This window comes from Dermacentor albipictus, chromosome 1 (assembly GCF_038994185.2).
Source record: "Dermacentor albipictus isolate Rhodes 1998 colony chromosome 1, USDA_Dalb.pri_finalv2, whole genome shotgun sequence".
Classification (NCBI taxonomy): Eukaryota; Metazoa; Arthropoda; class Arachnida; order Ixodida; family Ixodidae; genus Dermacentor; species Dermacentor albipictus.
In genome coordinates this window covers 110,326,266-110,338,855 of record NC_091821.1, presented here as the reverse complement: position 1 = coordinate 110,338,855, position 12,590 = coordinate 110,326,266, and the positions used below count along the sequence as shown (strand labels likewise).

The following is a 12,590-nucleotide window of genomic DNA, read 5'->3' as shown; positions in this document are numbered from 1 at the left end:
ATGGCCTGCCTCATAATCACATCATGGTTTTGCAAATAAAACCTAAGAAATTAATGACATTTTTGTTACGCACAAAAAACTGTGACAATACACCAGTGATGCAACATTATTCTTTGGTGGTGTCTATGTTGACCATTGCATTCTGCAACTGTAAAATATTGCTTCACAATATCTGCCATGCAGCACTTAAGAATCGCCGTCACCATTGTTCATATCACTGCTGATCACTGATCTCAAGAAAGCTCACAGTCAAAAGCAAAGACGTGGATGAAGGCACAAGGAGCCGCCCCACTCCCACATTCATGGACGCTGTCTTGTGACCTCTGATACTCTGCACAGTTACTCGATATACAAGGATGTGTCAAAACTTAAAAAGACTGTGAATGCTGTGGCTGAGAGGCTGTTATTCTCGAAGACTTGTGAAATTAAAATTCCAAGGTCCATTTAATGTGATTCAAGACTACAACCACTTCAAAAGAATTCGAAATTCACTCTAATCACCAGGAAAAGATGAAAAGATTACCGAGTCAGTCTTCAATGGTTTGTTGGACTCATCTTGGCTGCTTACTGTGAGGCTCTGCTACTGAACACGAGGTCGCTTGTTAAATTCTCAGCTGCGGGCGCTGTACTTGATAAGGGCAAAGTAGTAAAATGCTGATGTACCTTGTGTACTTGTACTCCATCTCACAAGCTGGTTGCAGCATTGCCAAAAGTACGAGGCGTACACCGGCAATATCCTTGCGCAGCGGTATATAGTTCGGGAGTAATTGGCTGATTATTGGCTACACTAGAGAGTCTTATTTTTGCTCACTATGTGATAAGGTACAGTGATACATGACATGTTAGGACCTTAGCGCATGCATGTCATATCCTGAGAATTACTGTGGAAGTTACCACCGGTAATAGTAATAGCCACTCTAACCATGGCAACATGGCAGCGCTTGTACTATACCGGCTCCCCCCTCATTGCTTCAATGTGAATTGGCTCTCTGCCCTGTCGGCAAGAAACAAGCAGCAAAATCTGTCATTGCTAAGTCTCATCTCAAGCTGAGGTCAAATCATTGGTTTTTTTTGTCATAATTATTGAGATCGGCTGTATGTTTTCATGCTGCTAAGACTACAGACATGGCACCAAGCCGTAAAACTTGTTTGATTGCTAGTTAGCAGATGGTGCCACAGCATTAGCATTAGTGATGCATTGACGATGCACAACACAATAAAAGCGTAATTGTTCACTGCATCATTAATTTTCTAGCCCACTCTAGCATGGTACGTGATGACAGTAGCGAGCAAATGCCAAGTAGATGCCGAGCAGACGGTGTGGTGCAGGTGAGCATTTGTAAGGGCATTTGCCCGTACTACTTGCTAATGAGGCTAAAAGCTAACTGCCAAGAAAGCATATAGGTAAAGCGAATCCCTGCTGTTGCAAGCATGTAAATACAGCTTATGGTCATGGCATCAAAACATTTTTGCTTTAATCCACGAACCATGTAGCATGTAACAGGATGGCAAGCAGACACTCGGCAGACGACACAGTGTGGATGAGTACATCTCGAGGGGTTAAGAATTTGTGTAGCTTCCACAGTGTTGCAACCAGCTTGCGAGATGGTGTATAAATGCAGATCCACTTTAGGGAACCCCAGGTGGTTAAAATTAATCTAGAGCCCTCCTCTATAGCGTTCCTAACAACCCACTGTGCAACCCACCATGGTGGTGTAGTGGTGTTGGCATTGCGCTGCTAAGCCTGAACGCGGGGGATGAAATCTCGGCTGTGGCAGCTGCATTTCAATGAGGGCAAAATGCAAAAACACCCATGTTCCATGTGCTGGATGCACTTAAAAGAACTCCAGGTGGTCACAGCTATTCCGAAGTCCACCACCACAGCATGCCTCATTATGTTTTCGTTTTAGAACGCAAATCTCTAGAGTTTAACTTAACCTACTGTGCAATTTTGTTGCATTAAACTCCACAATTTCAATAGTTTGTTGGCTTCCTATTAAACTTCAAACAAGGTTTTTGGGTGAGAATAGCTTTGTGCCTCATTAGTAGTGCTGCCGCAATCATTCTTCATGCATTCCCCTAAACGTAGCAATGAGGTTGTATTGTACTGTGATATGGGACTAGGCTCCACAAAAATCTATGATACATCAAATGAAAGCACTTTGGCAAAAATTTCTGCATTCCTTTGTAAGTGAATCTTTTTCTAATGATTGGACAAAATGCAAGGCAAAAAAATATATATATATATGTACAGGTTGTCCCGCATAACTTGAGCCAAAGTTTTAAAAATGAAAGGCACTCCGGACACGAGTTGAACCGAATGCATAAATTGTCACTGTCCTATAGTTACTCAGGCTATTCTTTATTTTCCCCTTAACTAACGGATTAGTTATGTTTAATTAATCAACTTTTTAAGTATTGGCTGCAGACCCCAAATTTGATACGCAAAGTTGTAGAGCACCTTGAGAAACCTCACAATAAATTGTTTCCAACACAATATATCTCACGTGGTCCTTTCTTTCCGTGTTCCAAAGAAAGCCCGCGAAATATGAAAAAATACCACCTGACGGGGCGCGTGCGAATTGTTATTGTGCTGCCCTCAAGCGTGCGATGGATGAACAAGGTCGGCTGCAGCGAGACAGGCCTGCAACAGGGCGTTATGCCTGGTGTAGGTACCTGGGCATGCGGCTCTTATCGCATGACGGTGCAAATGCCCTGTCACGGGCCAGTCTCGCTGCAGCCGACCTTGTTCGTCCATCGCACGCTGAGAGCAGCACAATAACAGTGCGCAAGCGCCCCATTGCGTGGTATTTTTGTATATTTCGCGGGCTTTCATTGGAATGCGGAAAAAAGGACCACGTGAGATATATTGTGTTGGAAACAATTTATTGAGCGGTTTTTCAAGGTGCTCTACAACTCTGCGTATCATACTTGGGGTCTGCAGCCAACACTTAAAGAGTAAATTAAATAAACATAACTAATCCATTAGTTAAGGGGAAAATAAAAAATAGCCCGAGTAACTCTAGGCCTGTGCCAACATTATGCAACACTGTGTCTTTCTTGAAAGTTGCACTACTCGTCATCTTTGCGATGCTCTACTCCTAAATGGAGAATTTTGGTTCTTTACTAGTCAAGAAGATCATTGCAACAACAGTGTGTTCAGTTTATGTCTGTATATAGTAGCAGTTATTTTAAAACTTGGCCCTATACTGTTTTTTTTTTTCCATACAGAATATAAAAACCGCCTGTGGCAAATAGCATAATTCTAGTCATTCAGCTGGATTACTCGAAGAGGGGGATAGTACTCGCATGAGAAATCAATATGCGTAATCGAATAATTCACAATCAGTAATTAACTTTTTAAATAACTACGTTATGACATACATTGGAATTTACTAATTGTAGCTGGTGAGTTCGTAAGGTGTATTCACTTGGATCAAATTTTCAGGATAACGCTAGTTTCAAGATATTCATCCCCTAATTGTGTGATGAAATACACGGCTTTCCAGCCAGTGGCGTAGCCAGAAATTTCGTCCGGGGGGGGGTTCTCTGGGGCTCTGGTTGGAGCTTGGCCTCCTCGCAGAATTTGTCGAGGGATCAAATACATAAATAATAACTGCATTGCCATTGCCAAAGATGCTGCAAACGAATTCTTGAGCGCTACGCACTGTCAAGACAAGTCAAATATGTATTTTTTCATAAAAGAATATATTGTTATGTCCCAAAAATTGTGCCAGAAATAACTGATACCAATGCTTCCATGTTTGTTGTCTATTTAATAAGAAAGAAAGTATCACACGAACTTTAGAACTATATCCGTGCGAAACCAGCAAAGCAGTGCATGCTGCTGATATGATAAATGTAAAGGCTGTGAAATCAACAAGTTGAGTACAAATATGTTAATGAAACTTAATGAAAGTATGCGGTGACAGTGACTGACTGTGATTGTGTGTCTATGCTCCTTTCTTTATCTCTAGTTTATCACTTTACCTCCTCCTCCTTCGCTGTCCTTCGTACCAGTACGCTGTCCTTCGTTCCAGTGTACTGCACAGGAGCAGCTGTCACCAGTCGTGTATTGTAATTGCACTGAAACCGTAGTCACAACCGAGATCACATATAAAAAGCAGCAGTTAGAAATTCGAAGTACAATGGAATACACAAATGCGAAGATAAAGCTTGATAAAAAGCAAAAGTGTCTCTGGAAACAGCATTCACTGCATCTATCCACAATACCTCGCAACAATAAATTTAAATGTACGTATAAGTATCCAATAAATCTACGTATCTAAGCAAAAGTCGCTTTATACAGGGTGTTTGAGCTAATTTTAGCCAAAGTTTAAAAATATGCCGATGCCCTCTAGGAAGACGCGACCAAGTGCATGTTGCTCACTTTTGCACTTAGTGTGTCACACTATTTTTTGTATTTTGCTTCATTAGATATTTAGTCAAGATTAATAAACCAACTTCTGAAGTAACGAAGTTAAGAAAAAATTCTATTTAAAAAAATTGCAGAGCGGTTTGCAAAACGTCTGAATAAATAGTATCTGTCTTTTTATATATATATTAAGTATTACTGTATTGCAGCTTACTGATGATGCCCGCGAAATACAAAACAAGTGACATGCTCGCTTGCATGTCGTGATTGCACTGCTCCCCAACATTCCGCGCACAAACAGCCATAGGTGCGCTGCCGCTTGAAAAGCGACAGGGCAACCACGTAGGCGTTGGCTGTGCCGTTTACGCCAGTGATGTGCTCCCTTTGTTATAGCGATAAGCATACGCAGAGATTATTGCTTGTGCTGCCGGAAGCAACAGGTCTGTCATTTCGCAATAGCTGTAAGAAAATTTAACATCCCTAAATAAAAAACGAAGTTTTCAAAAGGCTTAAAATGGTGGAATAAGAGTATCATTAATGACCAGACACAGCCTTTCACTGAATTTACGTTTATTTTTACTGCGCTTTCACAGCAAGCGCTTGAAGAGGTCACCTTGTGCAGCGATACACCACTGGGACCTTCTGAGAACGCTTGCTTTCGCTGCCTTGAGCATCGTCGGTGAAATACTGTGGCAGACTTATGTTATCTTCTCTTGTAAGGCTTCTGGAGTCGTCGCCTCCATTTTGTATACGTGATCCTTAATATAGCCCCAGAAGAAAAAGTCGAGGGTAGAAGTTGGGTGACATTGCGGGCCACAGCACAGGCCCGTTGTTACCTATCCATTCCCCTGGGAAGGTAACATCAAGGCATGCTCGTGCTTGACTGCAGCTGTGGGCTGCGGCCCCGTCGTGCTGACACCAGCTGGGCTATTGGCATGTCGCAGCAGAAGTCTTCAGCTGGCCCTTTGAGGAACTCGCATACCTCTTGCTGGTCAGAGTGTTGTTAAAAAACACTGGGCCAATGACTGTGCTGTCATATATTCCACACCAAACGTTAAAATACCACTGATATTGGTGGCGGGATCTTCCTAGCCAGTGGGGATTTTTCTTACTTCTATAGTGGGCGTTGTGGATATTTACTTGGCAATTTCGGGAAAAGTTCACCTTGTCAGTCCGGATACCTTGGTGAGAAAGTCAGAATCCTGCTTCTCCTGAATCACAATCCAATTCGCAAAGTCGAGTCTCTTTTGAAGATCCCTTTACTTCAGGCATTGATGCAAGTGCAGGTGATAAGAGTGCAGTCCAGCTGTTTTCGAAATCATCCAGGCAGTTGAGTGGGACACACCGAGCTGTGCGCTCACGCTGCGCGTGCTAGCATATAGATTAGCCGCCATGAAAGACAAAACGTTGGAGTGAACCTCATTATTTATGACTGAAGCTCTCTGCCTCTTTTTTGTGAAGCTGCCGGTTTGTTTCAGCGACTCGTAGGTGTTGAATGTTGTCATTGGGCTCGGTTGCGTACCCGGGTGCCAGCTTCAAAATATTCTTCCAGCCTGCTGTCTCCGGCCGCCTGCAGCTCCTAGGGCAAGGACCGTGTCTGCTTTTTCTTTGTTGGAAAAAGGCATCACGAAATTGCTCGCACTTTAACAGCCGATGCACGATAGTCTGTTCATTGCTTACCATCTACCACCGCCACCACCACCACGTCCGTAAGTCGATTTATGCAGTGCAGGAGATAACGGTTGCTAGCTTAAATCGAACAGCGAAGGCTTGCGTCGCTGCCCTGTCGCTTCTTAAGTGGCAGCACACCTATGGCTGTTTATGTGCGGAAAGCTTGGGAGCAGTGCAATCACGACGCGCAGGCGGGTATGTCACATTGTGTTTTTTGTATTTCGCGGGATTCCGCAGCGAGCTGAAAAACACTAATACTTGATAGAAAGACAGAAACTGTTTACTGGGACGCTTCACAACCCGCCTCTGCAACTTTCTAATTGGAATTTTTTCCTAGCTTCGTTGCTTCAGAAGTTAGTGAAACAATCTTGACTAATTTTCTTATTATACGAAAATAGCGTGATACACTGCATACAAAAGTGAGCAACATGCATTTGGTCGCGTCGTCTTAGAGTGCATTGGCATGTTTTTAAACTCTGGCTAAAGTTAGCTAAAACACCCTGTATAATACATCAAACAAGGCAAACAAACATGTTGCACAATCACAGATTCACAGATCACAGTATCCTAAGCCCCCCTCCCCTCCACTCCCCCGAAGCATCGCGCGCGATGGAAGGCAGCGTGCTTCCTCCCCGCTTTTCTTCGTTGCGCACACAAGACTGACCCACCATCGTCCTCTCACCCCACCCCGCTACGCTTTCACTCGCACATACAGCTTGCGGCGCATGCTGACAATGTTAGCGCCCTTGGAATTCGCACGGAACATGACGCCGACGATAGAAATGCGCCTTCAGTGTTCATATAATTGCTATCGCAACAATATAGTAAGAGTATCCTGCAAATGAAGGGTCCCGTGGCCTAGTACTTTTTGCAAAAGCAGTAACAAACCTACACCTAATGTAGCTACCTAAGGAATATCGAAGAAAACGTGAGACGCTTGGTCCACAGATAACCGTATGCATGCTGTTCGTTATCCTATACATTGGCAAGATAAAAAACTTTCCGTAGACATTGCGATAACATCTAAACAATGGTGATGCCCTCAAGCGAACGCATAGCAATCTGTTGAGTTCCCACAATGGTGACGGCAAGTGACCATTGCTTCTTTTTCTCGTCTGCTAGCCAGAAAGCATCCAAAACTCTCGGAGGTCAAAATCCACTCGGCCAGAGAAAAACGAATGCGCACCACAGTGCGCCGTGTGGTTGTCAGGGCAACACGTGAAAAACACATGACCTCTGGCTGGCTCTGGCTGCCTGCGGGTAGCGAGAACAAAAAAAATTGAAGAGGCTCAATATGTCCTCACGAATAAAAGTCTAAGTGGAAAAAACAAATTAGAACGCAATTACCTTTGCTGGCTTTAGTCTCTTGACATAGATGCTTTGGCACAGGTGAAAGAAATGCTGAGGTTCTTTTCTGTGACGTGATGGCACAAATGAACCATCACAACGCTTCGTCTCATCGGACCTCGCTGCGTGCTTTGTCAACTTGTCGAATAGTGTCTTGATTTAGCTTGTCTCATTGTATGGTCCGATGTACGACTTTAGGAAAGTCAATGAAGCTTTGGCGTCAAATGTTTATGAGAACATTAAACCCACAAAGATCCAGAATTGAAAATGTAAAGCACAACTTTAGAAATGTCAATGCACCTTTCGCATCAATACTTTATGTGACCTTTATACCCATAATGTTTCTGAATTGAAATCCATGCGCTCCGTAGATTCCGCAGCTTCTGCGAAATGCCACTATGAGCCCGCTCGCCATCAAAGTGCCCTTGAAACTTTGTGCTCGGATGGGGATCTTTGCATTACGGGACTCCAGGTACATGGGTGTTGCCACGAAATTCAGCCCGAGTCCACAACCTTCGTGCCGAAATATCTTTTCGTGCGTGAAAAATACATTCTAGAGAAAATCCAGAATGATTTCCGGCACCGTGGGTTGTTTTGGTCGGTGGTGCATCACAGCATGAAAAAATTTTGAGGGCTATGGCTATTCCCCCTATGGCCATGGCTCAATTCCCCTGGCTATGCCCCTGTTTCCAGCTACTTTTTGGGTTTATTTCTATAAAACAACATTTTGATAAGAAAGTAAGTGGAACAGTAGTGCATTTTCACTGCAAGTTTCACAGTGCATATCCTAAACCCATGCGATCATTAGAAGTCGTTCCAAGTGGTTGTGCCTCGCACACTCACAGGCCAGGACTTATAAATTGCAATATGTGCCCTAAAGTAATTACCTAAAAAGCTAATTATTAAATTTTTATTAAGTAGTCAATTTTGCATTTTGATTTCTTGCGTGAGTTATGTCTGCTGCTTTGACCAAGTCAGCTCTAGGACTATGGTTATGCTATCTACCACACAAAATTTGAAAAAAGTTGTGTGGTCTAAAAAGACACCCTGTATAAATGGGGTGCCATGTCGATGCAAGCAATTAATGTTCTTGGGGAAAGAAAATACATTTATTTTGTAGTAGAGAATGTGGTAGGGAAGGTGAATTTGTGTCACTTTGCTTGGAGTGTCCTAGCAGATATGCATCCATTCATGCGACACTGTAACAAGGTTTGCTGTCAGCATTGTTAGGGCTGAAAAATGAGACAGCAAGCTGAATGATGAAGTCCTCTTTGCTTGCTCTGTAAGGTTGAAATGCAAGTCTCGTTTAAATAAAACTTTGCGTTTATGAACAGTTGGTTTATTAAAACTTGAACTTGAGTATTGCCTTATTTTGAAACTTGTTTCATGTTGCAGCTCAAAGCAGTGGTGTGTCGACAGCAGACCCTGATGCACCGCTGGTGGTCTACAGAGTAATTGCAGGATGGGACCGCAATTTCCTTCTTTGCCATGAATACAAGGTGACTTTTTACCTGTGTTATGTTGCTGTTTCTTTGTCAGCATTTTGATAACATAGTACCTCAATAGACACTTGTAGTTGCAGAAAAAATGCTGTGGCAAGGAATAACGTGTTAATTAATTAATTAATTAATTAATTAATTAATTAAATTGATCTCATAGTGGCAAATGAATGACTTTATAGTTTCTGATGACAATAGTTGAGTTATTAGCAAGTCAGTGTTTAGTAAATCAAGATTGATACAGGGGCTGCTGTGCTGTTGTCTTGACACAAGTTGTTCGTATACTGGTATTTTATAGGTAAGATTAGGCACCCATACAATTCCACGGGCCAATACTTTTGTTATTTCGGTCATGAAATTTGTCCTCTCCGGGTAATATAACCTGAATTGTCAGGGCGCATGTGCTAGACCCCTGTGGCAATTATAATGACCCCAATAGCTTCAGTGTCTGTCTCAACTGTGCTAGGAGGCAATGAATTGGTAAAAGGCACTATCTGCTGGTTTTCGGCCTGCCTTTGGCTGATCTTGAAGCAAGAACAGCAGCTCACAATTATTTAATATCATATTTACCCGGGATAGTGATGTGCATCTTTTTTCCAACAAAATGGGTTCGAAAATTGTCTGTGCATTAAAATGGGATACAAAATAGAAACCACATTCACAGCGTTGGCAACAGCCTACTATTATCAGGGCCAGGGCCACTGTCATGACAAGATGGCCTTAGAAGCACTTCTAAACAGGCACGCTCACTAAAAAAAAAAAAAGTTTTCTTATTTGCCTAGCTAGTGGCAACAGAGCTAGTTTTTTCGGTGGGCTGAGTCTTGAGCATCGTAGGACTAACTGGTCAAATAGTCTAGGCATTAGCCACCACCTGTTTGCTATTGTTGCAGAGTCGTTCAAGAAATGCTGAATATCAAATGCAATGAACTACCTAGAGGACATGTGGCCCAAAGTGTTAAAGAGCTGTCAGAGACAATAATGGTCATAAAGTGTAAATAACTCACCATTCTGTGAAAGTAAACAGCCAGTTTTATCTTTTCTTCTGATTGTAAGAATCAGAGGCATGCTACTTTCTTTTTATAAGATTGGGTAACTTGAACCCCTAAAAACAGGGTGTACGTTAGATTTGAGAGCATATTATAAGTTGGTAAACAATGCCATATAAAGCAGCAGTGTGTTTGGGCATCTTTTTCTGCATCTTATTTTAACTTGACCCCCTGGATAATTCAGTAGATTTTATTGGTACCGTCACTGTGTAATTTACAGAAGTCAATGCCATTTACAGTCGAACCGTAATATAACAAACACGCATATTTAGTTATATTTTATTTATTGGTTCTGCAACCAACCTTATAGCAGGGTGGGTTACAAAATAAAAGAAACTTGCAGAGGTTGCAAAATCTGCATAAAGAAGGCACATTATTACAAAAATAACAGTACTATAAAGACGAAGAACGCATAAAATTACGCTGAAAAAGCTACAAATATGTTTCAGTTATCAAAAATATAAAATGCTTTAGAGCATAGCTCTCAAGCGCCCATTCCTGCGTTGAACATCGGCGGCATAACTGAGTGAATGAGTAGAGTGAAGGATGAATGAGCGAACGTTGAGCGCAGTGACGGATGGAAATAGACCTCTCGCCCCTGTGAGAGCTCTCTTCGTTCTCGCTGAGGTGAGAGCTGAGGTGAGAGGAGGAAAGAGGAGGAGGAAGCTACAGTGAAAAAAAGCATGAAGTGGAAAGCGAAGGAGGAGTGGAGGGGAGAGATGGCATGTACTAAGTTGTCGGCAGCCACGGTGTCCGCAGCTGTGTGGGTGATCTCATCTGCGCTTCTGAGGGGGGGCCAGAGTGGCGTGAGGTGGAGAGGGCTACTCTCGTCCGCGGCGTCATCTGCTGAAGTCAGTCCGCAGTACAAGCGTGTGTGATGGGGATCGCTGCTCCTGCAAGAGGCGATGGCGAGTGGCTATGAATAAGGCTTGATGTTGAGTAAAGCTCAGGTGTTGCTGCTGTTGATGCTGGTAGTAAGATTTCCCCGTGACGAAGGGCCGCTCTCGTCGTTGGTGGAATGAAAGCACGAGAAAAAAAGCGTAGTGCCATGCAAGGCAGGCTGTGCGGTGATGATGGCTACGATATGGCGCCAGAGCCACGCACATCATCTATATGCAAACGAAAATGCTGCATAAGCGGAAGTCTGTCTGCGGCAGCAGGTGTGAATCATGCCCATGCGTCACCCACGCGCTGCTTCTCGTGATCTCCCCATTAGTGAGGCAGTCGCGTCACACTTCGCTCCATTTCCAATGTGCCGCACGAGACAGATTGTCCATGCCAGTTACACTACTCGCAGCATTCTCTTCTTAATATACCGTATTTACTTGAATCTAACGCAAACTTCTTTTCCGATAAACGGGTCCAAAAATTGTGTGCGCGTTAGAATTGAATATGACCCTAAATCTGCATTACCATATTGCCATCGGCATTTCAAGAGGGCTGCCTCGTATGTGCTTCGAGCTTAGCTGCTGGCAGCTTCCTCCATGTGCTGTAGTATGTGTGCTCAGGCAATGATTCCTTTGGCTTTGGTTAGTGCACTGCCCATTTTCCAGTTTTTTGCATTTGCTCTATCTGCTTGGAAGTGCCATCTGCAAAGACATGCTGATTTCATCATGATGCCGCAATTAAAAGGAAAGTGATCGCATGTGCGGAGACGGACAGAAATCAGTCCACATCACGGGTGTTCAGAGTTCCAGAAACCTGCATGCGGGACTGGTGCAAGCAGGAGAGGTGTTCTACATGGACGGCTGCTACATACAGCGCAACCGCGTGGCCTCTATCTTGAAAGTGATCTGCGATAGAGACAAGAGTATATGCATCTAGGCATACCATGCTGTGTTCTCATCACTTAGTTCGCATTGAAGCGAGAGGCCGCACAAAGGTGAATTCCCTCATTCCTGCTACCGCACTTCCTCACTCCAGCGTTCTTATAAAGAGTTTTCGCGGTCATTGAGTGAGACGTGTTCATGTTTGCTTGCGCATGCGTGACACCATGCTTGTTAATTTAGTTAGTAAGCGAATGTTTGAAAGTTTATATGGCCCATGAAACTACTATCCTTACTTTTTGTATAGCTGTATGCTAATTTTCTATTGTAGTCGATGCTTCGCCTTTCGGGCGAAACTGCAACTTTTTTTATTTATCGCAACTTTAGTGCATTGGAAGTAAATCTTTGTTTTTTCCAAATGAGAAAAAGAATGAGGTGCGCGGTACTGTAAAGGACTTCTCTTTTTTTTAGGTTGTGGCAAACGGGTGCACGTTACAATTGAGGGCATTTTCTTTTCCTTTTTTTGGTCACAGAGAAAACGGGAAAATTGAGGGCGCATTAGAGTTGAGTAAATTCTGTAAACCGAGTACCTATGTAATAATAATACAAAACATTGACATGCGAAATGAAAACATGTATATAGCTGTGCTCAAATTTTGCATTAGGGAGTACCGTAATCGTCTGGGAATTTTTTGCACCAATATCAGCATGTAACGAATACGCTCGAACCTCATTGATATGATCTGTTATGTACGATCTCCCAGTGCCTGTGTTTGCCATCAATAACACCGAAAATTACCCAATACAGTTATTCTGTTTTTACCAGTGCATATGTTCCCCGAAATCACAATCTTTTGTTGCCAACATTCAGTACATCACCAAACTA

At 43.0% G+C, this 12,590-nt stretch overlaps 1 protein-coding gene across 6 annotated transcripts in view; it reads left to right on the top strand.

The window, feature by feature from the left end:
• Positions 1-12,590, top strand: part of Herc4 (HECT and RLD domain containing E3 ubiquitin ligase 4) — a 283,320-nt gene that overhangs the window by 77,926 nt on the left and 192,804 nt on the right. For all 6 annotated transcript variants that reach the window (XM_065439437.1, XM_065439436.1, XM_065439434.1 and 3 more), the window contains one exon: positions 8,789-8,892. In XM_065439437.1, the coding sequence (XP_065295509.1) occupies positions 8,789-8,892 (104 nt within the window). The remainder of the gene's footprint in view (positions 1-8,788; positions 8,893-12,590) is intronic.